The sequence below is a fragment of the Sciurus carolinensis genome, chromosome 2 (genome assembly GCF_902686445.1).
Source record: "Sciurus carolinensis chromosome 2, mSciCar1.2, whole genome shotgun sequence".
Classification (NCBI taxonomy): Eukaryota; Metazoa; Chordata; class Mammalia; order Rodentia; family Sciuridae; genus Sciurus; species Sciurus carolinensis.
The window spans coordinates 83,649,304-83,675,928 of NC_062214.1; the positions used below are offsets into that span (position 1 = coordinate 83,649,304).

The following is a 26,625-nucleotide window of genomic DNA, read 5'->3' on the forward strand; positions in this document are numbered from 1 at the left end:
ATTTAACTTTAATAGCAACTAAAAATATATATCACAAATACTACCCCCAGAGATTCTGCTATAACTGGTTGGAAAGAGGGCTTAGGCATCTTTTTTTTTTTTTTCTTCTAAAAAGTCTTGCAGGTGATTCTAATGTGAACCTAGCTAGCTCCACATTAGTGCTAACAGGACAGTGGGTTGCTTTTCTCTGTGAGGAAGGAGGTGAGCTGTGTGCTCAGTGGGAGGTAAGGGAGGAATGAGGAGACCTGGGGGGATTTGGACCACCGCCAGAGGGAGGAGCCCCAGATCTAGACAGCTGAACCTCAGCTTACGAAGCTCTATTCTTGTCTCTAGATGGCTGCTTCTGTTGTTTATGGGTTTGTAATCTCTGGGGTCTCTGCTAAAATGCATTTTATTTTTGTTTTGTTTTGTTGTACTTGGGATTGAACCAGGGTGCATAACGACTGAGTTATATCCAAGACATTTTTATTTTTTATTTTGAGACAGAGTCTCACTAAGCTGCTTAGGGCCTCGCTAAATTGCTGAGGCTGGCCTGGAACTTGCAATCCTCCTGCCTCAGCCTGCTGAGCTGCTGGGATTACAGGCATGCACCACTGTGCCTAGCAAAGATGCATTTTTTGTTTGGAGGAGGACAGTGCTGTTTTCACATCTCACCCTGGAGATCACAGAGGCCTAATGTCCTGGCTGGCTGCAGGAGAGGTGGAGCTGGCCCTGGGTATGACCTATAAGATGCTATTGTATCTCAGACGTCCATGAGAAGTCTGGGAGAGTGTGGGCACCTCTCTGTGGGAGGAGACACTGCAGGGGATGACCTGCTGCCAGTTGTGGAGAAGGCGACACCTGTGACCACTCAGGCCCAACTCAGGCTGCCAGGCCTGACTGGGGTTTTTGCTTCGGTGTCAGCCACAGGCATTGCTACTGCCAGAGGCAGCCTGGGTCCTGGAGAGAGGTCTGTCCTGTGGTGGGGAGCAGGCTGGGCACAGACAGCGGCAGTGGATGCCAGAGGGGCCCAACCTGCACTTTCACCCAAATACCTCAGCCCAGCCCATCTGGACCACTTTCTTCTTCTACCTCCCACCTGAGTTTCCCCTTTGATCCATCAGTCATTGCGGGTTGAGTGTCTCATGGTGCCAGGCCAGTGCTGTCTGCCTTCCCTACAGACCAGGGCTCTTGGAGGGAAGAGTCCAGTTGTGGTGACCCCTACTGGCTCCTGTCCATTTCTCTCTCCTTTCTTGCTGGGTGTCAGCCATTCTCTGTGCTCCTTTCACTCTTACTGCCTTGCTTTTCTCTCTTTTGGGTACTATCATCTCTCTTTCTCTGTCTATCCTTCGTTCCTTCCTTCATTTTGCAAACACTGGCTGTGGGCTGGGGATGCCGAGATGTAGCAGACATGCCCCTGCAGGAGCTCAGAGTCTGGGGGAGGCAGAAGAGTAAGAAGACAAGCACAGTTGGGCCTGGTAAGTGCTTGGGCGGAAGCATGCAGGAGGGACAAGGGACCACAGAGGAGGGAATGCACGGCAGCTTTGCCGGAAGAAACCAAGGAAGGTTTCACAGAGGAGGTAACATTTGAACTGGGGCTTCCAATATGACCAGGAATTCCTCAGGTAGATAAGCATGGTAAGGGATTCCAGGCAGAGCCGTGGAAGGGCTGCAGGGGTGATGAAGGTGAGGTGCTCAGCTGCGTGGGACGGGTGGCAAGATGGTGAGGAAGTGGTGGGGAACTGCAGGGCAGTCGGCAGGAGAAGGTGGGTCAGATCTGACTCAGAAGGCCCCGTTGGCAGTGTGGATGTACCTGAGAGAGAGGCAGGTGTGTAAGAGCGAGGTGTGTTGAGCAGGTGTGGTTAGGAAGCTAACCCAGGAAAAGACAAGAGTGGCCTGGGCTTGCCTGGTGTAGCAGGACGGAGAAACAAAGATGATCCTGTGGTTAAGGAGGGGCAAGGCTCTGGAGGCCAGGTGGGGATTGGAGAGAGATGAATGAGGATTCTGGCTGGTTATCTGTGTGGACGGTAGAGTCTTTCATGGGTATTAGGTGCTCAGAAGGAAGCAGGTTTGGGGGATGAGGCTGAGGCCACTTTGATTGTTGCATCTAGACAGCAGAGGATAAAGTATCAAGGTTGGAGATGGAGATTTGGGGGTGTCTGCCCAGTGGCAGTATTGTGAGCCTGGGGGAGGCATGGAGAGCAGTGTGCATATGGCAGGTGCCCATGCAGTCTGGTCCACGAGGTCTGCGGGAGACTTGCATCTCTCCTGCCATCACAGTGGCTCCCTTTTCTTGACATCTCCCTGTGCTTGCTGCCTGTCTCCACCCCTTCGTGTAGGGCGGGCCCCAAACCAGGCTCATGGTGTGATAAGCTCAGTAAGTATTTATGGAGGAATGGAGTGGGCAGGTGGCCCCGGTTCCACACCAGCCAGTGGGGCTTGGGGGAAGCAGATTCTGCTGTGCCCTCCAATAGGCTTTCCTGCCCTTGGACCAGGCTCAGCAGGGGAAAGAACCTCATTTGAGTTTCCCAATCTTGGGTACTTCCTTTCAGGTTAAAAAGACTGCCATTGGGGCTGGGGTTGTGGCTCAGTGGTAGAGCGCTTGCCTTGCACTGGGTTCCATCCTCAGCACCATACAAAAATAATTAAATAAAATAAAGGTATCGTGTCCATCTACAACTAAATATATATATATATATATATATATATATATATATATATATATAAGACTGCCATTCCCCTGCCACATCCCCCTCATGACTGTAATTACATGACTGTGTTTTTTTTTTTTAATTTTTAGACTTCTTTTAGTTGTAGATGGATACAATGCCTTTATTTCATTTATTTGTTTACTTTTTATGTGGTGCTGAGGATTGAACCCAGTGCCTCACACATGCTAGGAGAGTGCCCTATCCTGAACCACAACCCCAGTCCACTTTTGTGGTTTTGATTAAAAAAATAAGTAATTTTAGGACCCCACACCCTGATATTAACTCCACAGTTTGAACATGGGGTTGGGTTGGAATGGGATGGATCAGTAGGAGCTATGGTTTATGACCACGTAGGTATAAGCAACTGGCTATGGCAGCAATATTTATGGGGGTAAGGGCAATGTTAGCATCGGGGTCAAATTGTTAGGATAATTTGTCATTTCACAAGATTCAGTAAACACAGTCATATGTTTTTTAACAGTGGAGAAATGTTAAATGTCCTGAGAAATGCATTGTTGGGTGATTTTGTTGTGCAAACCTTTGTGGAATACTTTCACAGACTTAACATAGTGATGATGTCACAATGTCATATAATCTTATGGGATCACCATCATATATGTGGTCTGCCCGTCACTGACCAAAATGACTTGTATATGTTGATGAAAATACCAAGCTTTCTATAAGTTTGATGACAGAGACTGATTTATGGGTGGGGTTTCCTGGTTCTTCATAGAGTAATAGTGGGCAGGGCGTGTTCCTTGGTGAATCTCAATATCCTGATCCTTGCAATAATATGGTGGGAAGGACCCAGACTAAATGCTTTCTCAGGGTCTCCTGGCAGATCTTGGACTGAATTAGTAATTTTTTTTTTTTTAATACTGGGGATTGAACCCAGAGGTGCTTTATCCCTAAACCTTTTTATTTCTTATTTATTTTTTAAGTCAGAGTCTTGCTAAGTTGCTTAGGACCTCATTAAATTACTGAGACTATCCTTTAATCTGTGATTCTTCTGCCTCAGCCTTCCAAGTTGTTGTGATTACAGGCATGTGCCACTGTGCCTGACCCTGACTTAGTCATTCTGATCTTGAGAATTTAAGTTTGTCCCAATCACAGAGCTGAGTGTAACTATGTGTTGGGATTTTCAGGTTTCATATTCTAGTTCCTTTATAGTGGGGGACCACTACATAGGACCTTGTTATCTATTCTGGACCTCTACACTGCTCTATTTTGTCCCTGCTTCTTGGCCACCATCTCTTCCTGCTCAGTCCTTGGGACCCCTCAGTCAGGGCTAGTTTGACTGCTCAGGCTTTACCGTTGCCAAGTGTGAGAAGGCAGGAATGGGGAATCCTATACTTTGCAACTGCAGGAGCTCAAAGGCTGCTAGGGAACCCCACCTATCCAGGGAGAGTATCTCTTTCCTCCTGGGACATTTAAAAAATATATTTTTAGTTGTAGTTGGACATAATACCTTTTATTTATTTATATGTAGTGCTAAGGATCAAACCCAGTGTCTCATACATGCTAGGCAAGCACTCTACCACTGAGCTGCAAGGCCTGGGACATTTTTGAAATGATTTGGCTGTCATGGTTGATGCCTCCTGACGGTCTGGTGACTGAGGCCACTTCCTAGTATGGGATAGCTCCACCCCTCCCAGCCACTCTCACCTGTGGCTTGACTGGAGTCCAGTTCCAATGTTGTCAGCTGCATCAGCTCCTTACCTTTGATAAGGCCACCCGTGCTCAGTGATTTTTCCCAGAACCTGACAGTTTATAGTAGTGCTGCCCAGGCACTTTAGAAACTTTTGCTTTTAGTCACGAACAAGTCTCAAAGTCTCCCCTGCCAAGGTGCCTCCTCTAGGGTGGGGCTGGAGATCCAACTTTTCTGCTTCTAGCAGCTGCCTCGCACTCAAAATGAGATGGACGGATTGATTTTCCTTCTGGTTCAGGCATTAACTAAACCTCAGGCTTCCAGGAAAGATCCTGTGTGAGAAGCCCCACTCTGTCATTGCTACCTCTGAACTGTGATGTCTTCAACCTCACCCTGGATATTAGGGCCAGTCTTGGGTGGGGGACAGAGGTAGGTGTCAAGGGCATGGTGTCCCCCAAATGCCCCACTTCCTGATATGGGCCTGTTTCTCCGTAGCAACCAACAAATGCATGGAAAGACAGCATCTCTGAAGAGCCCTGCATCCTACACGGAGACACCAGACAGGGTTCAGGAACCCCCAGAATACAGGTGAGCCCCCCTATCTCCACTCCCAATCAGAGGTACATGCAGATTGAGGAATGGGAAGTCCTTGGGAGGTGACCTTTTAGAAAGGGGACCTGAAGGCTGGCCAGGGCCCCTTAGTAAGTCTGTTACATTGGGCACAGGCTGCCCAGGGCTCTTCTCCCACCCCTCCAGCTTGTTCCAGTGCATTGAGACCTAGTAGAGTCTAGGCTTCTCGGGTTACCAACTGCCTCCGTGCCCACCTGTCCTCTGGCCAGTCTGGTCAGGGCAAAATTTTTCCTTTCAACACCACCTCTTCCCCTAGACTGGTAGCCTCGGTCAATCTGAATGAGCTTGTGCTGAGCCCCGAACTGCGCAGCTCTAGGCCACTGGGAGGAGGTGGCAAAGAGGGCAGGCCTGCCAGATCATAGCCCATGGCCTGGTCGCAGAGCTGTGAGTCTCATGTCTCCACATCAAGCCCCCCCGCCAATGACCCCATCCCTACACTGTTCCTTTGCTTACCTCTTAGCCAAAGAAATGGGAGAGGTCTTTAACACACATGGAGGGCAGCTCCTAAGCATCTTGGGAGACTAAGGCTCAGGCTGAGCACTCTCCTGTGGTTTGTGCTCATACCTGTCTGGGAAGGAGGACTCTCAGCACCCACTCCCTGCCCTTCCCCAGGAATGAGCTGTGTGCTTGCTGTACTTAGAATTTTGCTATGTCCCCTTGAGAAGGGCTCTAGTTTCCAATCTCTGCCCCAACCTTCTGGCTCAAAGCCAGGCAGAATTGGCTCTGAGGATGCATGGGCAGGACTCAAGGGTTCTTTGTTCCTGGAATGGAATGTCTCCTTTGCAGTCTGTACTGGCCAGAAAGCTTGAAGGGCGAAGAGATAAAGAAGTATGGCCGGGAAGGGGTAAGTGGAGAGACTGACTTCCTACTGTTCACCAGGGGAGGTGCCCTGGGCTGTCTGAATTCAGTAATGACTCCTTGGCCACTAGGCTTATCAGCAGGAATCCAGGAGACCTAAGTGGGTGTCCCTGTCTGGGTGGGAGTGGTATGTCTCCCCTCCATTCACAGGCTGCCTGTCAGGACTCAGCATTATCAGGAGACCACCTGTGCTTGGAACTCAGCACTCCATACCCACTGGCTGTTTATTGGCCTCTTCATTTGAAGTTCCTGGGCAGGGGGCTGTGGCATTATTTCTTGGTGATTGGAGAAGGGTCCTTTTGGTGGTTTGATCTCCCTGGGCTTCTCAGATCCAGCCCATGTGTTTGCAGACACCACTGAGTAAATACAACCAGCAATACCACAAGCTGTTTAAGGACATCCCCTTGGAGGAAATGGTTCTAAAAGGTGAGCTGTCTCCCTGATGTGGCTGCCAGGTGCCTGCAGTGCCTGGGTCCCAGGCACTCTACTCTGGAGCATCCAATTCACAATTTAGATATAGGAACTGGTTGCCCTTTGGATTCGATTGGTGCTTCTTCCTTCAAAAGTGTGAAAAGACTGGGCTGGTTTGGGATATGAAGTTGAATTTATGAAGTTTTTCTTGAAGAAATATAGGCTTCCACATTTCTTTCTTTTATCAGGAACTGTTGTTTCCTGCTCACACCCCTCACTGAGCATGTGCACAGTCAAGGTCCTCTCCCCAGGGCAGGGCAAGAGTGGGGCCCAGCAAGGGGTTCTGCCGGGAGGTAGTAGAAATCCAGGCTTCGAGGCCCTAGGCAGGAACCTGCTTGGATCTAGCAGTCTACTGCAATGAATGGGGCAGGCAGGATTCTCAGGAGAAGGACTCTTGGATCACCTAGGCAGATGTACTGCTTGGGGCCTGGGATGGAGACAGGGGAGTCTGAGGAGGGCAGGCGCTGAGACTGGACTCTAGACTCTTGAGTGTGAAGACTCAGGCCTGAGGCTTCTTGGGCTGACCTTGCTCATGGCAGTCTTCTCTTCTGTGACTTCCTAGTATGCTCCTGTGCACTCCAGAGGGACCTCCTTCTCCAGGGCCGGCTCTACATCTCCCCCAACTGGCTCTGCTTTCATGCCAGCCTCTTTGGCAAGGATATCAAGGTAGTGATGGGTGGTAAGGCTGCTATGTCCCAGCAAGGCCCCAGCCCCAGCCCAAGGAAGAGGCAGCTCCTGCCCTGTGGGCATGCCTTTAGTCATCCCTTTCCTCTGCATGCTGGACACTTGGTGAAGCCTTTCACTGGTTGGATAAGCAGCATCAAGGTATCTCATCGGGTATCCAGGGAAGTAGTCCTGCCCTTTCTAACAGAGGTCCCAATCTTGACCCCACATGTAGCTTGCACAATTCACAGCCAAATTATTCTGTCTCTGGGTATCTCAGAAATGCCTTCAGAATCAGAGATGGATATCACATTTAGAGGGATCATATTTAGGTCAAGAGAGAGTATAGGGAACTCTAGAAAACTCCATAACCCAACTGTGGGATCTATCAGAAATCTACCTACCAAGATGGTTGTATCCTTGGTCTCTTGAATAAAGAGATCATACCTAGATGAGTCCAGAATGGCATGTGCAGCCAAGATGGGGCAAAGTGTTGGGAATAACTGGAAGAGGAGCCTGGGTGTTTCCCCACATGAGGCCAGCCTTCTCCAGGGTCTCCATGCTTAGATCATTGCCAACTATGGCTGCAACCCTATGCAGGTAGAAAAGGGACTATGTCCTTGGGACTGGGTCCTGAGAGAAGTATGCCTCTCCCTCTCAGGTGGTCATTCCTGTGGTATCTGTGCAAATGATAAAGAAACACAAGATGGCGCGACTTCTTCCCAATGGACTGGCCATCACCACCAACACCAGCCAGAAGGTCAGTGAGTATTTGGGCCAGCACTTCCTTGTCAGTTTCCACGCCCCAGACTCAGGAGGCCACTGCTTGACTCTGGCCCACTCCCAGGGCTTTATTTCTCCCTACCCTGAAACTCTCCAGTGGATATTTTAGGCCATATAACAAGCTGGAAGAGACAGTCCTGGGTGGGGGCTTTTTATTGAGTCTCAGTCCATATCCCTATTGGCCTGCCCCCAATCCATGGAGGTGGCCTGCTGGCACAGCAATCTAACTACTTCTATTTTTTCTCTATGTCCCAGTATGTCTTTGTGTCACTTCTCTCCCGGGACAATGTATATGACTTGCTGAGGAGGGTCTGCACACACTTACAGGTATGGAGCCAAGGAGCAGAAATTGGGTCAGGGAGACTGTTCATAACTGGACCCAGGTTGTGGGACAAGGCTGTTTGGGGAGGTCACCTGTCTGTCTAGCTCAGGAAACAGGAGAAGGAAGTGTGAGTAAATGCTCAGACTCAGTGTACCAGGGGCTGTACTTGAACTGCGCATCTGTGAGCATGTCTGTTTAAGACCAGTGGGCCCTCGAATGTCCTCGTGTACACATCCATACTCACTTACGTAAAAATAGGAGTATGTGGCTGCTTCCCAATATGACCTGCAATCCTCTCTGGCCTGTGGTGAGGATGGGAGTGGGGAGGGGTTGGCAGCATTGGAGGTTAAGTTGCCTGGGACTTGCCCTTCTGCTCTAGTATGGAATAGGGGGCCCCTGCAAACCCTGGGAGCTGAGCTTCACCTGAGACAACATGACTTATTTGGAGGTAAATTATCTTGAAGGATATCAAGGCCTCCCTATGTCCAACTTTCCTGTTTCCTTTCCTCCTCAGCCTTCCAGCAAGAAGAGTCTGAGTGTAAGAAAATTTCCAGAGGAACCGGAGTGTGAGTCTCCGGTGAGAACTGAGGCTGGGAGCAAACGCTACTGAGAGTACTTGTGGCTCTGAGGCTTTAGGGTCTCCCAGGACCTTAGGCACCAGGTTCAAGAGCCAGTGACCAGACCGTGCCAGAGGGTCCCCTAGACTCCATGCCACACAGAGCTACTTAATGCCTTTTCTGTTCTGAGCAGAACAGAAGTCTAGGCCCTGGAACACCATTTAGTTTGAGTCCCACACCTGTATGGATGCAGGGTCAGTGATCCATCCTCTTTCCTTTGATAGTCAAGAGGACTTTTGTGGAGACAGACATGTCTCTGGAGAAGAACTGCAAAGACTGTCACTTTACAACTCACACAGAATTTAGGTTTGCTGAGGTGCCAGCAGTTCACTTTGGTATTTAGGGACCTGGGTGGGCAGAGCTGAGTTTTTAGCGCAGAGATAGGGGTAGAAATGACCCCAGGGTGTTTGAAGCCTGCTCAGTAACTATTAAGCATTCAGCCAAGTATGCAATATGCATAACATTGTGCAGGGGATAGAAGATGATGTTCCCATTTCTGTTGATACAGACCCTAAGTCTCTCCTGTCAATGTCAGTGATTTGTTCAGGGTTAGAGACTGGATTAGAAGGAGCCATGATTTATGCCATCTAAGGCCAGCTGTGCCAATCTCAGACTCAGATCTGAGCATGTACCAGGATTGGCTTATCTAAGAACCGCTGTAGTTCTAAGCAGTGACCCTCAAAGACTGTTTCTTGGCAGAGGTGTTGTTGCCACAGCAAGGGGAGCAGATAGGAGAGATATATGACTGAGCTATGGCAATTGTCCCCACCTGTGAATTTGCTTCCATCTCTGGCTAAGCATCGAGGGATAAAGGTCCCTAAGTGACTCCCATACTGGAATATCTGGAGAAAGCCTTGATAAACCCTTAGGGCAAGAGAGAGCCCAAAGGCAGTGGTGAGACAACTTCTATCTTTTTTGTAGGAAGTCCTCATTCCTGAGATGAAGTGGAGAAAAGTGTGCCCTGCCTCCAGATCCCTGTCACTCCCAGACAACATCCCTTATATCCCTCAGGCATCCATGGACTGCACAGACAGCTTCTTCCCTTCCAGGAAGCCTCCAGGTTCTGGTGAGTTCAGGGGACTTCTCTGTGACAAACACTTGCAGAGGCCAGACTTCCTTCTAGTTCTGTGAAAAAGGTTTAGCATAGTCAGCAGGGCTTCTGAGAGATGTTTCTTTCTTTCTCCAAATCAATATGAAAAAGTCAGGGGCCCAAGTAGCTTCAGCAAAGGAGGAGAGGGAGGCACGCCCCATGCTGGCTGGGGTCCTGCCTGCCTTAAGAAGATGCCTAACTGCTCTCCCATTGCAGAGAGTGCAGCCTGTGAGGACAGGGAGCTGGAGGAGGAGCCCACAAGTGACCAGGAGCTGAGGCTCTGGGATTCTCGCCTCCTCAAGGTCGTCTTCCTGCTGTAGGTGACTGTGCTGGGGGAGGAGGACAGACTCACCTGGGAGGGTCTGGATATTTGGAACAGGGGTCTTGGAGGGTGGAGAGGTCACTATCTAGAGCCAGGGGAAGATTTAAAGCAAATGCCGAGCCTTGGGCAGTGCCTGAAGGTCCATTGACTTGCCCTTCTATAGCAAGAGAAAGTTTTGCTCCTGAAATCCTGTAATTTAGGCATAAGGCTGTGCAGTGGGGAGGGGCAGGATATGACACTATTGAGAAAAGGAAAACCGCTGCTCAGGATTGGGGAGAGGAGAGAGTTGGCAGAATTGGAGAGAGCCATCAGATAGTTAGGGAGAAGTACTGACCCAGGGAAAAGCATGCTTTCCCCACTGCCCATTAGGGAAGTTTCTAGACCCCCTGACTTGTTTGTACCTCTTTCTAAGGACCAGTAGAGTAGTAGTGGGAGGTTACATGCACAGCCAGCCCCTGGTTTTCCCTCATCTTGCCTCATCTGCTTCTTCTGACTCTGCGGGCTAGGTGGTTGTCAACCTCAGCACCTGCAGGGGGGATGGGCCTGCCACCTTAGGGAATCTTAATGGCTTCCTAGGGGAGGCCCAGGAAGGACCAAGGTGACTGGTCAGAGGGGGAAGATGGGACAACAGACAGAGCTCAGCTGAAGGGCCCGGAATTCCTGCCAGGCTGTGAGGACATTTCCATGGGGATGGGCCTCAGGACTCCATGCAGCCTCTGGGAAGAATGATGCCCAGGCCTGAACATGGCTGCAGGGCAAAGGGTTCATTAATTACTCAGTTGCAGGAGTAGCTTAGTCCACATACCTATTTCCAGTGAGCTTCCCCAAATACCCTTTTTCTAGAAGAAATGTTCAACTCCATTTTGCCCATTTCTCTAGGATCTGCTTCTTGGTCATGTCCTCATCCTATCTGGCATTCCGCATCTCCCAACTGGAACAACGGTTATGCTCCTTAAATTGGGATGCTCCAGTCCCTGGGCACAGGTGAGATCCTCTCTCTTCCTAAAACCTTTAGGATTGAGGGCTAAGGTTAGGAGCCCAGTCTTCCCATTACTCTGGGTGGACTTGGCCATGTTGTCTGCTGGTTTGATGACCCTAAGCGAGTTTGGGTAATAGTGTGTGCAAGGTATACAGATCCTACTGTGGACTACTTTCAAGGGGGAAAGAAGACTTCACTGGCCCTTATGCTCACATCTGTCCACCTTCTGGGCACTTTCTCTAATCTGAGCATTCATCTCTCCTGTGTGCAGGTAACAGCCATTTGGCCTTTGTCCTCGTACCTTCTCCAAGAAGAATGCTCTGGGTGCTAAACTTCCAATGATACCTTTGATTTATGCTGCTGCTATGCTGAGACTGAATATGAAGGAAAATATTCTAGATCCCTCTGCTCCCCCAAGTCTTCTTCCTCCCTCAATGGGTGATCTGAAGTACCTATTTACAAATTAACTGGATCCTACAAATTTTGGACTCAAACAAAAAGCTAGATTTTTGGAACCAGCAGAGGAATTCTGTACACTAAACTTCAGCAAGCACTTAATGAAACAAAAAATTAAACTTGCTCCTTTAAAACAGTTCTGGCACACAAGCAGAGCCCTGGGGGCTACCTCAAGGGCCAAAGGCCATGTTTGATGCCTGGAACATGGCTTTCTATCACATGACCCACTCCAGTGTAGGCGGGGAGGAAGAGGCCAGTACATAAATCCTGTGTGTGTGTGCTCTGCTCTCTTCTAACACACTGCTCTTGCTTGGGACACTGAGGGTCTCTGCCCTGGAGATTCCAGAAAGACATTTCTTGTTCCGAGCCAAAGTTCTGTGCTGGCCCCTAATGAGGATCCAGTCGAATCCAGAAAAAATTTTATCAACAGCAAGGGATGGTGGCAAGGGCTGTGAAGGAGAATGGAGGTCCCAGAATTCCATATCCCCTGCTGTTATTTTCTGATGAGACAGGTGAAGCAGGACCTCTGATTACCTGTGGTCACCTACCTGGTATTAGGTCTATCCCTGGTATGCTCAAACATTTCCAAGGTGTCCCAGGCCCTGGAAGCAGGTGAGGGGGAGGGTGGAAGCTTTGATTTGAGTTCTTTCTGGGTACTTCCTGCCTGACGGCCCAGATCTCAGGCATGACCAACAGCAGTCTGCTGGGGAGACCTGCCTGGGCAGCCAAATGCAATGGTGTTAGGCCACCACAGGGCAGATTTCACTTATGTCACTTGCAGTCAGCAGGCCATGGGGGACAGTCATTTACTCCATAGGATCTGTTCCCCATGAATAAGGTGCAGGTGTCCTAGCGGGGCCTAGTTCAATGCAGACTAGGTGTTTAGTCTGATACATTTGGGCACAAGAAATGTAAGGGACAAGATGGGTAGATACAATGATGGTTTTGCCTTGGAGAGTCTTCCTCTCTCTGCCTTCTCTGTTCTGAAAAGAACTCAGGCCTGATCTTCCTAGGACTCTCATTTGCTAAGACAGTACCTGTGGAGGTTCCAGAAAGGACTTAGTAAGGAGACCACAGATGTCAGAGAAAGGCACTTGTGATATGTGGGCAGTGTCAGAAACAGCCACTGTGTTCCCCTCTCTGATACCAAGAGGTTAATCAGGGGAGGAAATCCACATGGAAATTATTTATCACAGACCAGAGATCATCTGTTCTGTTCATGACAAATCCAAATGAGGACTGGAAGGACTGATAGTAGGTGACAATCCCAGTTCAGACCAGAGAGCTCTTTATCCTCTCCACATACCACTTTCCCAGACTGAGTGTAGAGCCTGGCCTTGTGTGTGGTTTGCACCGAATCTGGACGTCTCAGGTGAAACTCACTGCTGATTCCTCTCACAGTGCCACACTGGATGCATGCCCATCTTTTTTCTTTCTTTACTTTTGGATACAGCCCCATTCATCACTCTTTTTCACCATATTTTCAGGGAAACAATGCTTCTTGCTCCAGTTCATTTCCTCCCTGGTCCGTGCTAAAAGGCAGGGAGAACAAATCCATTCTCTGAGCCTTGCCAGGTTGAACCAGAGACCATGAGAGATGCCAAGTCACAGTTGGATGTGCCGCAATGCTGGTCTCCTGCCAGACCCTGGACTCAGAAAGGGCTGGAGGTGTGCTGTAGGGTAGGTGGTTTTGGAGACATGCTTGTGGCCCAGGGCTCTGAGTGGCTTGGGTGTGCCTGTTCCTCTGGACCATCCTTTCTCCATTTCTCCCTTTGTTCCCCACCCTGGTCCTCTGGGGCTACTCTATTTTCTACTGGGCTCATTCATAAACTGTTAAAGTATTCACACATTCCTGCTTGTGTTGGCTAATGCTCCTCTAATTGAGAGTTTGGGATCAAACACCCTAGGGTTGTTCCACTGTGGCATTAGCCTTTGAATATTGTTTAAAATAATAAAAAATCTTGATTTTTCTAGTGTTCTGTGATGTGGAAAGTTCATTTTTATCTTTTGACTACTCACTAGAGGTCCTTTTACTCAGCACCAAGGAGACTAATGGAACCCAAGTCCATTCCCAGAATCCTAAGTATTCTGCAAATCTCAAATGATTTCACTGAGCTGACTGAGACCTCAGGCATATGGGGGAAGGATGAAGATGATCACAGAAAACCACTAAAGCCTTTCCCTTCTGTTGGGTGGACACGGGCAATTCTTCCTCATTTCTCCAGGGCACTCCAAAGCGATGTCCCTTACTCAAATAGTTCTAAATTCAGGAAAATCTGTGGAGTTCAAAGCCAGAAAAATCTTGTGGACTTTTCTGTGACTTACAGCCTAGGAAGACTAAATTCCAGTTTGGTCATATTACCCTTTTCTTTCTCCCAACAATGCCCCCTTCTAGTAGTATATTCATTCGATAAATATTATTGAGCCCAGATCTGTACCAGCTGTGATGATGGGCACTGGAGGCACAGCAGTGTACATGGCACATGGTGTCTGTTTCCCAAAGGCACTTAAGTTACATCCCATGTGCAGGTAAGTTCCGAGTACATATGTAGACAATCAAGGGAGCTAAAGATTGTGATGGGGTTCCATGAAGGAAAAAAATGTGATATGAGTTAGGCATAGTGACACATGCCTATAATCCTAGCCACTCGGGAGGCTGAGGCAGGAAGATTGCAAGTTTGAGGCCAGTCTCAGCAATTTAGCAAGGCCCTAAGCAACTTAGTGAAACCGTTTCTCAATATCAAAAATAAAAAGGGTTGGGGATGTAGCTCAGTGGTAAAAGCACTCCTGGGTTTAATCCCTAGTCCAAAGACAGGGAGAAGAGAAGAGAAATGAAGATGCGGGGCTGGGGGGAGATTGGTGAAGTAGGCAGGGGAAGAAAGTTTGTATACTCCCTGGCTATCATAGCTCAGATATGAAAATTTGAGACTAGTAGGTTGTTTTAGTGTTTGCTGAAACCTAGTGCTTTCCCTGGATAAAGGAAATAAACATCTGGAGGCAAAATACAGGAAAATATGGTTGGTGATCTACATACTTCTGAAGGACATAGAGAAACCAATCCAAAAAAATTCTTTAAAACATGCCCTCCTCACTCTTTTCAGGAACTGCTTCATGGTAACACCATCACAGAGAGGGCATATAATCACATATTTATAGTTTTTAAGTTGAATGAGCTAACTTTATAAGGGAGAAATAACTACCTTAAATTTGGAGGAGTAGAGAGAAATATGTACACATGGGCAATGCCTCAGTTCTGCAATGTGGGACCTAGTCAGAGGACAAGTGTCAGAAGGCGCAGGAGTTCTAGTGAAAAGCAAATGTGGGAATGAAGGGAGCCCAGGGAGGACTTTTGTCCCTCAGAACTGGTACTTAAACTGCCCTCCCTCAGGAGCCTGGCTCTCCCATCTGGTTGCCATGTCATTAGAAGACCCACTGGTGAGTTCTGGAAGCCCTTGCTCGTCCTCTTAGCTGCTGGGCCACAGAATCAGGGAGCCCTAGGCCAGAAACACATTTCCGGGAAGGATCTCTGGTTTGCCTTAAGACTGGATTGAGGCCAGATCCCCAGCTAAACGCAAGGCTGGATTTCTTTCTGAGCAGGAAGAGAGGAAAACTGACCCACTAGGTGGCAGCAAAGTCCGGTAAGAACACCTAGAGCCAAAGAGGTAACAGACTTGAGTCTCCTTTCTCAGAGCAAGGTCCCTGCTGCCTCCTTGCTGGGTTTTTCAGGGCCCAGACTTCTTCCAAGTCCAGCATGCCCGCCTGTACAATGGAAGAAGGGAATCTCCAGGCCTGCTCATGTGGCCATTTAGTTCCCGAGGAATAGTGCTATCCCTTTCCCCTTTGCTCCTCCCGACCCCAAGCCTGGGGAAAGGCCAGCAGTGATTCTGAAGGGAAAGCATTTCCAAGGGTTCTTCAGACTTTCTGAAGGTCTGTCTGGTGGGAAGACGAAACCCGCAGGTATGAAGAACACTTTGTGTGTATGTGTGTGTGTGTGTGTGTGTGTGTGGCACGCGCGTGTGTGTGAAAACACGAGTGTCTGGGCTGCAAGGGTGGAGGCGCAAGGGTGAAGAGCTCAGCTTCTAGGGCACAATACCCCTGGCTCTTCCCGGAGCTGCCCTTGCTGTGAGTAGCATTCTCTCTCACTCGGCACGAACGAAAGAAATCCGGCTCCCATGCAGTGTGGTTTCAGGACGGTGGTGGCACTATCTCCTCCTACTTAGCAGGAGTTGAACCCCAAAGCAGAGAGGTTGAAGCTGAATGGTTACGTATGCTTCATCCACTAGATGCGAGAGGGAGGGAGGCATTTAAGCCTCTGAAAGGATAATCCAGAGAAACTGGAGTTCATCCCTCTGTGTGCCTGACCTCCACAGAGACAAGGAGCACCTGGCGCCCAGCAGGGCTCTGCCTGCTGGGCTGCCTTCATGTTGGCAGGGCTCCTTGCCTTCCCGGAATGTGTTCCTTCTTGTTTGCCACTCAGTGCCTGGCCCGACGCCAAACCTAGGCTGCTGGGAATGTGATGCCCCCACTCACTGCTCCTCTCACAGGATCTGAGACGAGGTCCTCTTTCGTCTGGGGGAAGGCCAAGCCCACACTACAGCCTCACCCCACTGATATGACTTCCCTAAGGACAACAGACCCTCCATGGCTTAAAGCAGAAGCACTTGTGGGGAACAGAGCTGGGTCCCCAGCGAAGCAGAGAATTTGGCATGCTGATATTCTATTGGCAGCCTTCTAAATTGGGCCCGAGTGGGGTGGGCAAAGAATTACTCACAAGCTGTTCATTAACTTGCTAAATGTAGAAAGGTTGGCTTAGGCACCACTTTGGGAAAATGTGACCCCCACTGCTCCTGGATTCGGTCTAGCATGAAGGCGTGTTAATTGGTGTAGGATTTCTGATGGAAGTTTTTCTTTGCTGCTAGTTCCAAATACCAGGCTAATCTGAATGTTGTGTTATCTTTAGCACATAACTCTATTTGAGCAATCTATTAAGCACTTTCTATGGACTCCTGCATGTATGCTTTTATAGATGCTATGACACTACCATTTTCTGAGCACCTGTGTACCAGGGGACTTTTTATGTTCATTATCTCATTTAACTCTCAATAATACAGTTTTTGTACTTTACACTGTGGAAACAGATCAATAGGCCAGAAATACAGTACTGACTGACCCCTTGAGAAAGTTTAGTGAGGGCCACCTAGAAGGATTAGCTGTGTAACAGTATAAGACCAGTGAGCCCATGGTAAGTACAGACTGACTCAGTGGCACAGGGGTGTGCAGCATGTGTGGGCTTCAAAGAATGAGTAAGATTTGGATCAGAGGAGCGATGTGGGGAGGATCCTCCCATTTGTGTTTGGGGGTAGCATCAGCAAAAGGATGGTGGGTGCAGAGGGTGGTACAAGTGACAACTTCAGAGAAGTAGAGTTCCTGCTGCAGGACAGAAATATAAGTGGGCAAAATCCCTTAGGATCTAAATACCAGGATGAAAAAGAGATACTTGGTCTTTCAGGCAGGGAGTGAAGAGCTACTGGAGCTATTGCAGCTTAGGTGGGATGAGTGTATTTGATGGCTTAGGAAGATTGGTTTGGCAGTAGAATACAAGGTGATTTAAAAGTCCCATAGAATAATCTAGATTGTGGTTTCAACTTCAGCACTACTGACATTTTGGGCTGAGTAATTCCTTGTCATAGAGGGTTATCCTATGTATGAACACTTAGCTACATCCCTACCTCTGCCCACCTGATGCCAGTGTAGCCCCCACCTCTGGCTGCGCCAAACAAAAATATCTTCAGACATTGCCAGATATCTCCAGGGTGAGGGTGCGGGTAGAACGAAACTGTCCCTGATTGAGAATCATTAGCCTGAATGGCAGGAAATTAGGACCTGGACCTTGGAAGATTTTTTTTTTTGTTTGGTAGGTATGGTGGTTTTTGTTGTTGTTATTGTTGTTGTTGTCATGCTGGGGATTGAACCCAGAGCCTCATGCTCTAGTACTGAGATATGTCTCCAGCCCCTGAGTCATACCTCTGGCACAGCAAGTATTTTCTTAACACACTGCATCAGTCTATTGACTTTTAGAATTGCTGATAAAAGTAAAAATGGTTTACTTGCCACAGGAAATTTCTCATCAATACCAAAGAACTTAATGGTTTTAGAAAAGAGCCTTCAGAAGTAGATTATTCTGCATATTAGAAACCTCTAGAGGATGATCCAGAGTCACAGATAATGTATTCTGGACTCATTAGCAAGAAAGTGACCAATGCCAGGATTTCTTTTCCTGCCCAACCCCCTAAATCACATCTCACTCAACAACGACTTTGAGTAAGGAATGCCCAATCTGCCTGCACACAGAGAAGCTACTGATCTGTAACTTTTCTAGGTTGGCATTCACCCTTCTAGAATTTTGTTTTTGGCAACTGTTAGAGCCTGGCCTGTCAGTGAGAAAACCTGATTTACCAAGATGTGTTTTTGTCTAAAACAGAAATCAGTGAAAGATAGCCTACTGGCCAGTTTATTTTTGTAAATAGTTTTATTGAAACACAGTCACATCAATTTGTTTATGTGTTGTCTCTAGATGCTCAGGAGCTCTAAGGGCAGAAATGAGTAGTTAGAATAAATACCATATGACCTATAAGCCTAAAATATATACTATTTGAACTTTTAAGGGAAAGTTTTTCAATTTCTGATCCAGAGGAAAATGACTGTGTTGTACAAAGTTGTGGCTCCTCATTCTGTTGGTAGGGGGGCAGATTTTCATTCAAAAACTTACAATTGAGTGCCTACCACAGGCTAGCACTGTGCTAAGTGCTTGGGATATATTATTGAAAAAGGCAAATAAAGATTTTTCTCTTCATGGAGCTTATATATTACAGTGCCAGGGGAGGGAGACAGATAATAATCAATGAAGATAATAAGTTATACAGTATATTAAAAGGAGATAAATGCTAAAGGAAAAAGAAAAAAGGTAGACTAAAAGGAGGTACTGGAAAAGTTGGTAGGAGACTGCCATTTGAAGAGCATGGTCAGTGAGGGTTCAATTGATAAACTGATATTTAAGCAAAGATTTAAAGGAAGTGAGAGAAGATGCTTTGTGGAATTTTCCAGAGAGAGTGAACAGCAAATGCACAAGATCTAAGGTGGGAGGATACCTGGCTTGTTCAGGAAGAGAAGGGTGCAGGCAGAGCTGGAAGAGAGAAAAGAGAGACAGGGTGATGAGCTCAAAGTCAGGGAGGGGAGGAAGAGCATATAAGACACTAACAGAACTCTGGCTTTGACTCCAAATGAAATAGGGAGCAGATGAATGAATAGTTCATAAGATTTTATTACATAAATCTTAAAGGATCATCCTTGGCTGCTAGAGAGGAAGCAGGGAGATCAGTTAGGAGAGTTCTGTAATAATTTAAGTAAGTGATGATGGTGGTTCTGACTAGGATGGTAGAAGTGGAGATGGTAGAAATGGGCAGGTTTTGGATATATTTTGAAGGTAAAAGCAGTAGGATTGCCTGTTACACTGGATATGGCATCATTACAGAAAAAGTATATTAAGGAAGAGTCCATGAGTTTTGGCCTAAAAGGATGGAGATGGGGAAAGTTAGGAGTGGTACATACAGCTTTGGGGAGAAAGATCAGAAATATAATATCATATGTGAAGTTTGAGATGAGTGTTAGGCATTCAAGTGGGCATGGTAAATGGTCAATGGGTTATATGAGTCTGGACAGGAGAGAAGACTGCAGGATAGAAATTTGGAAGCTGTCAACATATGAATGGTATTTAAAAGCATAAGACTGAATGAGACACCAGGGGACTGAGTATCTGTTGAAATAGGAAAGGCTGGGAGACTCAGTCCTGAGGTACGCTGTATATGAGATCAGAGGGGGCAAAAAAAAAAAAAAGAAGGACTGGCAAAGGAAACAGCAGAACCTGATGAGGAAGGAGAAGATCCAGAAGGGTTTGGTGTCCTGAAAGCAGGGCAGAGTCTGTGACAAATGTTGCTAATAAATCAAATTTATTTTACTGTGGCTCAATAAATGCTCTTTCTTACTTGAACGTAACCCAGAAGTTTCCAACCTGGTTAACCTCAAATAATTTAACATTTACAGTCATTCTTTCAATATAAAAGTGGCCCAAGGTTCATTTTTAATCACCTGGGAAGTCCTGGACCTCAAGTTTTCCAAAGATTTCCAAGGTGGCTTCTGTATCTCTTGGGTCAGAACACAATGTGTGTGCTTGCCTATTGTCCCCTGTTCCTTTGGCTATTGCCTTTTTAAAAAAAAATTTTGGGGGGCTGGGGATATAGCTCAGTTGTTAGAGTGCTTGCCTTGCAAGCACAAGGCCCTGGGTTCTAATCCCCAGCACTGCAAAAAAAAAATTTTTTTATTTTTTTAGTTTTAGATGGACACAATACCTTTATTTTATTTATTTATTATTTTTATGTGGTGCTGGGGCTTGAACCCAGTGCCTCACATATGCTAGGCAAGCGTTCTACTACTGAACTACCACCCAAGCCCTGTCTATTGCCTTTTGCCTCATGATGTGCCAACTTCTCATTCTTCATTTCTCCAAATGCTCTGCCACAAAGATTGTTGGATGTCTCCAAATTGTCTGAAAGATCTAGAGTTAATGAAGGCTATACCACAAAGCAGAAAACTTTAAATTCGACATGCAGCTATCTGGTTATAGAAATTTTTAAGGGGGAAAGGTTATCAGGTTTTGAACTCAGAGGCACTCAACCACCGAGCAACATCCCCAGTCCTATTTTGTGTATATATATATATATATATATATACATACATACATATATATATACACATATATATATACATATATATACATATATATACATACATGTATATATATATATATATTTTTTTTTGCACTGTTTTTGTGCTTTTCTTCCTAAGTATTTCAAGTCTTTTCAAAACAAGGCTCTTGGGACCTCCAGATTCAAGTATGCTCCTGGACTTGGTCAACTGCTACAAGTCTTAGGGAGCCTTGTATACATGCTTGGGTTATTCATTCACCAACATTAAACCCCTGACAAAGCAGGACTTTTTTCTCCATGGCATGTGTTGACTTCAGAGACAGAGGTTGTCAATGTAGGAAACAATGGAATTTTCCTTGGAACTGGTCTATGATGACAAGTGCCTACCACGATCATAACTACTGTCTCTTCCTCAATTCCTTCCTTCCAGTTTCTTAAGGCAGAAAATAATCTTCTCTGAAGATACTTGATAACAATTCCATCAAACAAAAACATGCTTCCAACGCACTGCTTTCAGATATTCGGGATTTAGTTTAGCTGGTGGATGAGCCGATTGATGTGTTCACCCTGATAGACAGGTGCCATCTCCCTGAGGAAGCCCTCTCTATTTTTGGTAGCATTATGGGCCACAGAGAGATGGAAAGGGCACAAGAACCTAGTGATCTCCCAGAAATACTTTCCCATGAAGGCAATTTCATGAATGAGATCTTCCAGACAAATGACATCAAACCTCCTCAGGTGCTCCTCAATCACTGTGTTGTCTGTCAGGGGGATGCTCTTATTCTTGACCTTTGCTTGTCCACGTTTCAAGATGAGCTCCTGGACAGACTTTAGATTTGGAAATCCCCAAGTCACATAAGGTTCTACTATCCGTAGCGTTTTTAGGCGTTGCGGAATGAGTTTAACAGACACCACTAAATATTTTCTTCAGATGAAGTCTTGCAATGGTCCTCTGCATCAGCAAACTCACCCCACTAATCCTTTGGATGCATACAACAAAGGCCAAGGAATGTTTATCAGGTATCTCTAGTCTCTGATGTGCACTTGGTCACGTTTCTTCTGCCAGGAATCATGTAGGAATGATTCCAGTTGCTTAAATCGGAACTGTTTTCCTTTTCTCTCCTTCCTTGACAAAAGCGCTTGCTTTGCCTGGGTAGCTTTGAGGGCCTGATAAGCCTTCCTCTTTTTCAGGAGATTTTCTGGAACCAGAGGGATATTTTTTCTTTGCTCTTCCTCTGCCATCTTCCCAGAGCTGCGATTACTGTTTGTGTGTACTTCCCTATTTTGTATTTTATTTAGAGACAGGGTTGCTGAGGCTGGCTTTGAACTCATGATCCTCCTGCCTCAGCCTCCCAAGCTGCTGGGATTACAAGTGTGCACCACCATGCCCAGCTGGTTATAGAAATGTAATAGCCATTCTTTATGATAGTAGGAGACTTCTCAGTGACCATGCCCTCCAATAGGCCCCCCTCTTCTGCCCTCTTTCTGGGATGTGTCCCATCAGTTCTCTTCTCTGATCCTCCTCCTACTTCTTTCTTTTCTAGGCCCCATTTTCCTTCTCTAGGGTATACAATGAAAAAAATCCAGATTTTTTTTCCATATTATTATTCGGAATAACTGATATCTCCTGAATCCTCCTTAGGTAGGCTAAACCCAAGGGGCTGACTTTTCTTAACCATAAAGGTCCATCTAGATGTTTACTGCAACAAAACAATAAACTCTCTGGAAAAGATTATGTCACATTCATAGAAATGAGTGTCTATCTCTAAATTTTTATTTTTAATAGCATTTTTTTTATGTTTATGAACTAAAACAGGAAAAATATTACCAGTAAAAATTAAGATAGAGTTCAGCATTTTGGTTAGGAGTTTGGTTCTGGAATCAAGAGTATCTGCATTTAGACTTCTTTTATATATATGTTATATATGTATATTTTAGACAATTCCCTAGCTATGAAAGGAATATAAATCATTCATATGCTTGGGTGTCTTAAAAAAATTGACAAATTGTGCTGGTCATGGTGGTACACATCTGTATTCCCAGAGACTAGGGAGGCTGAAGCAGGAGGATCACAAGTTCAAGGCCAGCCTCAGCAACCTAGCAAGACCCTATCTCAAAAAAAAATCAATAAATAAAGGGCTGGAGATGTTACTCAGTGGTTAAAGCACCCCTGGGTTCAGTCCAGGGCATCTTCCACCCAGTTGACACCTTGAACCTACATATGGAATATTGATTTCATGTCTATCCCTGTTTTGCATTCCTCAAGGAGAAAATTTGAAATAAAAAGTTGTTAATGGCTGATACGGTGGCGCATGCCTGTAATTCCAGTGGCTTGGGAGGCTGAGGCAGGAGGATCAAAGAGTTTAAAGCCAGCCTCGGGAAAAGCAAGGCACTAAGCACCTGAGACCCTGTCTCTAAACAAAATACAAAATAGGGCTGTAATGTAGCTCAGTGGTTGAGTGACCCTTAAGTTCAATCTCTGGTACCAAAAAAAAAAAAAAGTTATTAATGAAGAGTGTTTGTAGTGCTACTATTCATAACAACCTCAAATAAGAGCTAACTGAAAATCCCAAAACTGTGGACATGCCTAAGAAAATCAGTCTACGAACTTGATGTGACCCCATGTTACCTTTAAGATAATGCTTGCACACGATTACAACTAAGCAAAATGATTACAACTAAGAAAATCTCTAAGAAATTAGCACATCAGTTGAAGAGCTGTTCATGGCTAGATTTACATAGTGATTTTCTTATTTTCTGTGAGGTGGCATAAGTCCATCAACTCCTTCCCCCATAGCTTGCTGTTAATCAAGCTTGAAAAGTTACACTAATTAACGTGACATTTGGATTTCTGCTGCTATACCACGGAAGGAAGATGGACTGTTTTTCTTTAATAAATAACTTCTATATCATTTATCCATTTGACAAATAATAATGAGTGTCAATATGCCAGGCACTATATTAAGCAGCAGGATAAAGATGTCAGACCCGATCCATGGCCTCCTTGGCTCTCCCTTTTTTTTTAACAGTTGTAGATGGACACAATACCTTTATTTATTTTGATCTGGTGCTGAGGATCGAACCCAGTGCCTCACACATGCTAGGCAAGTGCTCTACCACCAAGCCATAACCCCAGCTCCCTCCTTGACGTTGTTTTTTTTTTTTTTCCGCGGTGCTGGGGATTGAACTCAGGGCCTCGTGCTTGCGAGGCAAGCACCCAACGACTGAGCTATATCCCCAGTCCCCTCCTTGACTCTTAACAGTAGAGTGGGAAAGAGATACAATACCAAAAAGTATAAATGACTTGGACATATTGAGAGGATTCATGATTCAACAAGAAAGAAAACTGATCTGGTACATCAAGCAAGATTTCGCAGAGGGCCCAGTGCGGTGGAGTACACCTGTAATCCCTGTGGCTCTGGAGGTCGAGGCAGGAGGATCACAAGCTCAAAGACAGTCTTAGCAACTTTGTGAGGCCCTAAGCAACTAGGTGAGACCCTGCCTCAAAATAAAAAATAAAAATGGCTGGGGATGTGGCTCAGTGGTTAAATGCCCCTAGGTTCAATCCCTGGTACCAAAATAAATAAATAAATAAAATAAAAATTTCCCTGAGACTACATGTGTTTTCCTGTTGAGGAATATGAAAAACAGATTTGGGAACAGAATAACAAATAGGAAAAGGGAATAACGGCACCAAAACCTGAGGCAAGAGTGAGGTGACTTAAAAAGAAGCAGCAGAAGAGAGGGACCAGATGATGCTTTATTGAAGGTACTGGCAGAATGTAGAGTGGGTGGGGAATGGAGAGGTGAGCAAACCCTGGGAGACCACTTTAAAACTGCTGTGGTAGTACAGAAAAAAGAGAATGGCTGTTTGGGTTCAAGTGGTGGCACTGAACAGAGAAATACATGGATTTAAAGGATACTTGTGCTGTGTAGGTGTGGTGGCACACACCTGAGACTTGGGAGGCTGGGGCAGGAGGATCAAAAGTTCAAAGACAGCCTTAGTAATTTAGCAAAGCCCTAAGCAACTTGGTGAGACCCTGTCTCGGAATAAAAAATAAAACGGGCTGGGGATGTGGCTTAGGGGTAAAGTACCCTTGGGTTCAATCCCTAGTACCAAAAATAAACAAATAAAGGATCAACAGGACTATGAGGATGATAGATATGAAGTCTGTGAGAGAAAAAGCGAAGGACAACTTCTAGATTCCTATCTAGAACTAGAAGGGGCAGTGGTGCCATATCCTGAGGTAGGGAAAACTGATGGAGCAGGTTTGGTGGAGGAAGATGAGTTGAGTTTGGGGATTTGTTGTTTGAGAATCCTATGAAATACCCAAGTGAGGGTGTCCAGTATGCAGGTAAATGGATGTACAGATTGAAGTTGGGGAGAGTTCAGGAGAGAAGGTTGGAAGTACCTAATCCGTCATTGACCATGGGAGTGAGTGGGAAGACCTAGGAAGTGGGTACAGTGAGAAGAGAACTACAGCATATGAAGAAGAAACCGAAGCTGGCAAACTGATCAGGGAAGGAAGACAAAACTAGGTTTCACATCAGCTAAAGGAAGAGTTGTTTGAAAAGGAGGGTTTAATGTTGCTAGGAGACCTAATAAAATAAGAACTAGTGATCTTACTGAGAATTTTTGTGTGTGGAGTAATGGGGGCAGAATCCAGATTAAAGTGGGTTGAGAAGTGGGAGGGAGGTGAGGCATTGTAAGACTATAGACACTTTAGATCTGACTATGAAGAGAAGGAAGCCAAAGGCCAGCAAGGGAGACATGGGGAAAGATGGGGAGACTTTACACATTTAAATGCTCATGGAAAGGAGCCAGTTGAGGCTGTTGACAGATGTGTGAAGGAGTTGTTTACACAAGATCCCCGAGCACAGATGGAAGAATTAGCTTTAACTCTGAGGGTTATTAGAATAGAAGTGAAGGCTTAAAGATCAGTATAAATACAGGTAAGTTTGTGTATCTGGTGTCAGGAAAATTTGAGTTCATCTCTGGTGGCTTCTTTTTCTTTTTGAAGTGGGAGAGCGAGAGTGGGGTGAGGACTTTGCAGGTTTGAGGAGGAAGTCTGAGGGAGAGGCTGTGGAGAACTGGAGTGTGAGCTGAGGAAGAGGCAAAGCCTGGTACAGAATGTGTCTGAACTTGCACCATGGGAAAGGATGTTCCTTCTAAATGCAGGTTGCTTGGTTTTGGTACACGGGGGTAAAGATCCAGAAAGTTGCCCCTTTCTTGTCTTTTAAACTAAACTGCAGGATCTAAGAGTAATTTTTTTTCTGGAATAATAACTCTTCCCTACTGTAGGCATTGAATATGGCGCTACTTCCTTTGACACTCTGGAATGTTAGTTTTTCCCTGCATTAGAACACTTCATTTAAGTACATTTAGCACTTCATTTTTCCTTAGTGGAATTTCAGCCTCATTTGGAATTTACCAATTTTTCCACTTTTGTGCAGAGCACTCTATTCTTTGCTTAGTCCTAATTTTTTTGATGCAATTCCCCAAGGCTTATCTTTTTTTTTTTTTAATAAGATTCTCCAGACTGCTGCTTTTGTTTTACTTCCCATCTTTCATATACATGGAATATGAAAGGTGATTTAATACAGGAAATACAATGTAGGGCTTTTAAAGTGCCTTAGACCAGTAGTTCGATACAAAGATCTGATCCAAAAATGACCTAATGTATAAAACAAAGCCAGTTATTATATAGGTTCTGCTGCTTAGCAGTTGAAAAGACAGTTTTTCATTATTGGTTTCTTTAATGTGCCAGAATATATGAAATTTAGAAAGTGAAGCAAGATTACGTCAAAAATGTTCAACTGAGGAGTTCTTGCCACCATATTCTTAGAGGAGAAAGGAACAGGTGGAAAGTGTGAGAAGGGGAGATGGAAGCCATGTGACTGTTTCTTATTTATAAATTGAGAATAACTAGGAAAACAAGATAATTTAATGAGATTGTTTATGTATAACCTTTACAATGTTTAAGGTATTTTATATATCTAAAGATGCACTGATGTATGGGTGCATGTGTGCACACACATGCAGTACCCTACATATTATAGAGTGATATAAACGTTAGTTGTTGCTATTCACCATCCCTGAATAAATTTCTCTTTTGTACCTAACAGTATTTTTATCAGGCCATTAGCTGCATGGTAATGTAAAACTGAGTTTTCAAACTTGCTGTAAAATAGAACTGGAGAGTAGGACAAAAGGGAAATAAGACTTGAGTGTTTATCATATGCTTCACATATGATATTTAACCTATAGTACCTGCATAAATAGACTATCCTTATTTTGCAGATGAGGCTCTTAATCTCAAACTTGCCTGAGGTT

At 45.7% G+C, this 26,625-nt stretch overlaps 1 protein-coding gene and 1 pseudogene across 14 annotated transcripts in view; one reads left to right on the forward strand and one right to left on the reverse strand.

Annotated features, from left to right (window-relative positions):
* Positions 1-13,505, forward strand: part of Gramd2a (GRAM domain containing 2A) — a 32,533-nt gene extending 19,028 nt beyond the window's left edge. For 6 of the 14 annotated variants that reach the window (XM_047542481.1, XM_047542486.1, XM_047542487.1 and 3 more), the window contains 11 exons: positions 4,834-4,926; positions 5,755-5,812; positions 6,156-6,252; positions 6,860-6,963; positions 7,622-7,720; positions 7,999-8,070; positions 8,580-8,642; positions 9,604-9,748; positions 9,989-10,088; positions 10,974-11,078; positions 13,017-13,505. In XM_047542481.1, the coding sequence (XP_047398437.1) occupies positions 4,834-4,926; positions 5,755-5,812; positions 6,156-6,252; positions 6,860-6,963; positions 7,622-7,720; positions 7,999-8,070; positions 8,580-8,642; positions 9,604-9,748; positions 9,989-10,088; positions 10,974-11,078; positions 13,017-13,065 (985 nt within the window). In that variant the 3' untranslated portion in view covers positions 13,066-13,505. Of the gene's footprint in view, positions 1-4,481; positions 4,675-4,833; positions 4,927-5,754; positions 5,813-6,155; positions 6,253-6,859; positions 6,964-7,621; positions 7,721-7,998; positions 8,071-8,579; positions 8,643-9,603; positions 9,749-9,988; positions 10,089-10,973; positions 11,083-11,344 lie in introns of those variants that run through there. The other 8 variants (XM_047542478.1, XM_047542483.1, XM_047542479.1 and 5 more) reach the window with 8 other exon arrangements.
* A 7,302-nt stretch (positions 13,506-20,807) lies between these two features.
* LOC124978024 (60S ribosomal protein L7-like 1) lies at positions 20,808-21,758 on the reverse strand (annotated as a pseudogene).
* Positions 21,759-26,625: the final 4,867 nt, after the last annotated feature.